This window comes from Cariama cristata, unplaced genomic scaffold (assembly GCF_000690535.1).
Source record: "Cariama cristata isolate BGI_N322 unplaced genomic scaffold, ASM69053v1 scaffold34916, whole genome shotgun sequence".
Lineage (NCBI taxonomy): Eukaryota > Metazoa > Chordata > Aves > Cariamiformes > Cariamidae > Cariama > Cariama cristata.
In genome coordinates, this window is record NW_009624421.1 from 10279 (window position 1) to 14698 (window position 4420).

The window sequence follows — 4420 nt, forward strand, 5'->3', positions numbered from 1 at the left end:
CCTGGGGATCCTCCCATCTAACAAAGTTTGCCCACAATACTTTTTAGACACCAATTTCCTCTTCCTCAGTGGTTTAATCATGGCCTCGGCCATTGAGGAGTGGAATTTACACCGCAGGATCGCGCTTCGGGTCCTCATGTTGGTGGGAGTCCAGCCAGCCAGGTGACTACGGGAGCAGGGGGATCTGCGTGGGGGACGTGAGCCACAGGCGCTTGGGAAGCGGCTCTGCTGTGGTGGGCGTGATGCGAATGTCTCCTATACCGGGGGGCTGTCCACACCCCCTTTTCTCCAGCTTATCGAGTTTATTCAGCTGTTTGCCTTTGCTCAGAGGTCAACAGAGCACAAGGAGAATCGTTTGGCTCAGCCTCGTATTTGTGCTCCATCCAGTTACAGGATAGTCACAGAAGTTCTTTTTGCTGTTAGCTTTGTTATCCCTGCACATGAGCTTTTCTTCCTATAGCTATAATATATCAGAGAATTGCCAAACTGAAGAAATTCAGCTTTTCCTTTTTTCTCTCTTCCAGACTAATTTTAGGGATGATGTTGACAACGTCTTTCCTGTCCATGTGGTTAAGTAATACTGCCTCCACTGCTATGATGCTTCCAATTGCAAATGCAATTTTAAAAAGCCTCTTTGGGGAGAAAGAGACATCTAAGGATATGAACAGGGAAAATGAAGAAAACCAAGGTAATTAAGACAGGGCAGTAGTATAAGCTGGCTGAGGTCTGCCCTGCTGCCATCAAATATGCCCCATCGTATTGACTTCACTGGCACAAGTACCAGGTTTCTTAGCTGCAGCTTGATCTCAGTGCTGGTCCCATTTTAATACACACTTTATTACTGCGGTGGAAGAGTATGGGCATAAAACTCCCTTTTATCCTGCCCCTTCCTCATGTCATGCAGGAGGAAATGCTTGTGAGTTGTCTAGAAAAACCCCGAAATGGTGATGCCCAGCCAACCTGCTCTGTAAACCTGCTGCTGGTACAAGTTAAAGTCCAGCTCTGGGGTGCATGATGGTGATGGGATTCGTAGGGACGCCTCGCTGTGGGGATAGCCAGAGCCAGGGAGGGCTGTAGATAGTAACACCCGGACAGATGAGTGCTACGTAATGGTGCGTTGCTGCAGGGACAGTCAAGGGACTGGCCAGGCAGCGAGAGTGGGGCAGGGGTGAGGGCAAGGGCCCCTCCATGGCAGCACACAGGGCTGCCGTGTGCTCCTGGGCAGGGGGCTTCTCCTCGCGTGTTCCTAGTTGTTCCCCTGCGAAACCGGAGCCTGAGCCGGAGGATAAAGGGAGGATGAAAGGGAAGGCTGGCAGGTTAAATACCTATTTATAAAGTGGTTTGCGATTTCCCAGCTGGATGCTGCTGCGTGGTGGTGTTCCTGAGCAGGTCGTGGGCAGGCTGGGTCAGGGGTATGCGGTCAGATAAGGTCTTTCTCCAGCCCTCTCTTCACAAGTCATTTACCAGGGGTTTGGGCTTCTGGCAGACAGTGATGAGAAACAGCAAACCAGAAATGAAGTCATGAAGTCCCCTTTGCAGCTATTACTGATAGTTGGAGCCGTAGCAGGGCTTCTCTTTCTTGCGCTACTTCATAATTCTTCTGCCCCTCTGATTTAAAAGCAATGGCTTTTTGGTTCCCACTGAGTCCTAAGGCAGAAAAAGAAGTCCCCAGAAGAAGACTCAAACATATACATACTCTAATAAAGATATAATTAATCATTCATCATTAATATCTAGCAATCATGAGATACTTACATTCCAGGTTGCTTTATCACATTTGCTTTATGAATTTTTGACCATTCACATTATTAAAATCAACCTCCCTGCTACAATTTCTTATTCTGTAGAAGCATTGTGTTTTGTCAGTCTGCTTTAAACCTTGACCCCATCCCCTGAAATGATTTGACTGTGTAGTTGTGACTGTAAATACAGTAGAGTTTGGGAACACATAAAATCAAGACCCCCCGTTGTCCTAGACATTGGCAAGCACAAAATTAACGTCCTTGGCTTACAACGCTTACAGTGGGGAGAGAAACCAGAAAAGGCAAAGGGAGAGGCATGCAAGTAGAAGAATGAATAAAGTGATGCTTTGCAAATATCATGTGATGGCGTGATGATGTATTTTTCTTTTGAGGTAGAGACTTAGAAAAGTAATAAATACAAGTGAATGAGGAGTCATCTGTAAAATGTACAACATCAAAAGGCAGGTTTTCTTGTAGACTTTTTATTTGAACTTTAGTGTCCCAAGGTAGACTCATCCTTTTCCATAATCTTTCTAAACGGATGAGAAAAGCTGGATTCCTTGAAGGAAGCCCTAAACCTGAAGTCAGTCAAAAGTGATGAATCTGATGTTACACCTAGGAGCGGACATGAAGGTGAGGTTTCTGCAGGGGGTTCCTGTCTGTCGGGTCTCATCTGCAGTCAGGGCTGGTTCCATATTTCCAGTGGGACTGTTGCAGTTAGTTTTTTCACAAACCTGATCAAACCTGACTGAATGTAAGGAACATGCATTTGAGAAAAAGATGTACTAATTTCATAGTTTACTTAATTTTTATAGTCTAACTGAATTGTGATCTGTGTTCCAAAAAAGACAGGCAGATTTATTTCTGAAGGGGACTGTATGTGGAAGCAAACTTTTACAATGGCATATGATAAGGTCAGTTTGCAAATCTGCTTGGATATGCTTTAATAACACTCTAGTAGTGTCCAGGAGGCTAAAAAATACTTGAGTGGTAAAAAAACAATATTAAAAATATATTAAAGAATACGTAGGATGTAAAAGCATTTGATTTTCTGAAGAAATCTCAACAAGTCTATGAAACCAGCTTTGTGAAGGGCTTTGCTTACACACACAGTGCTGGAATTAAAGTGATGTCTCTGAACAGTTGGTCATACTTTTTTCTGATGAGAGAACCTCAAGGTTGCAATCACTTATGGCCATGTTCAACCGTGTGGGCAGCATGTTATAGATCAGGAAATGTTTGCATGCTTGTGCTGTTGATAGCTAAAATTTGATGTAGCATTTTGTTCATTTTGACACTGTTGGCTACTGATGCAAGAATGCAGTTAGATGGGCTTTGGTGGCTGAAGTCCCAGCTGGTTCTCGTTGATTGAAGCAGGGTTATCAACTGAACACCAGCATGCTTTGTTCAACTTCCAGAATTTTCCTTTTGGAGGTGGGTTATAGATTCCCTACGATTCTGTCTGACATCTCCAGCGATAAGCGTGTGACAAGTTGGAAACTGCTGTGCTCATGAGCCTGACCATCTCTCCTGCTCTCTGCCCACTAACCCTTCATTGGCAATATTTTATTTCTCTGAGCAGCTAAAATATCTCCAGGTAAAAATCACAAGAAAATATTTCCATCCTTCTTTTTCCTGCATAAAGAATATATTTTGCAAATTTAAGATAAACTGCAGTCAGTGCTTGAGGTGTTTCCTTGGGTCACAGACCTGGAGATGATGGCTCTAAAGGGACAGGTGGGAAATGTGCATTTTTGGACACCGCTGCCTGGTTTGGCTGCCTAAACCCAGCCTGTGCTGGCAGGGTACGGCCCCACTGCTGCTGCCTGCACCCCTTGGTAGGTGGAAATACTCCTTCTCAGGCCTTTTCAACTTTTTAGAAACAATAAATATGTCATTAAAGCCAAACTTATTTAGGACAAGCCTTTCTGCCTATAAGGTATATGAGATATTTGGGTGAAATGACTGCTGAATCCTTCTCATACTGCTCCATGAGAAGTGCGTACAGCCAGGTCCTACCTCAGCGGTCTTTGGCTTCGTCTGACTTTTGGACCTGTAACACTTTTCAATTCCTTTTTACGAGTTTCATAGGAAAAGTTGGCTCTGCGGTGACTTTGCCTTTCCTTTGCGTGCTTGCCTTTTGCAAACCTTCCTTGAGAGGTAACTCTCAGACAGTTCTGGCAAGATGGGATGGGAGTTAGGCTTAGCAGGGAAAAAATTTGAAAAAATGTTAAGAGGTAGAATGAAATATATGTCTTTATAGAGCCAGCACTAGGCTTGAATAGGACGGCAGTGGTAAGAGGCCTTGGACTAAATGCGTTGGGGGATCAACAGTCAACCATGGGTTAATGTTCATCCTTCTAATTACATCCCTCCATCACGGTATCATTGGGGTGAAAGCTCAGCATGTGTGCGTCCAAGCCAATTAACTCCAATTCGGTAAATTAGCGATGTGTAAATCATGACTTTGCAAAACTCCTTGGTTCACTGAGCTGGAATGAGCTCGGTGTTTTTGGCGCACACGTGAGTGAGTGCAGAGACTTTGACCGCTGGCCCCTCTGTGTCCTGCTTTCCATCTCCAGTGCGTATATGGGTAGAAGAGAATGATGTTTCAGACTGCGGAGGGGTGCAAGGGAATTGGGGGGCTGCTGGGGTGGCAGTGGCAGGGGGTTGGTCTT

At 44.8% G+C, this 4420-nt stretch overlaps 1 protein-coding gene across 1 annotated transcript in view; it reads left to right on the plus strand.

Annotated features, from left to right (window-relative positions):
* The window catches only part of LOC104163991 (solute carrier family 13 member 3-like), a gene marked incomplete at its 5' end in the record, with an annotated part of 5893 nt that overhangs the window by 125 nt on the left and 1348 nt on the right, over positions 1–4420 (plus strand). The window contains 2 exons of the mRNA XM_009703169.1: positions 1–162; positions 525–688. The exon at positions 1–162 is cut by the window's left edge and continues 125 nt beyond it. Coding sequence (XP_009701471.1) covers positions 1–162; positions 525–688 — 326 coding nt within the window. The remainder of the gene's footprint in view (positions 163–524; positions 689–4420) is intronic.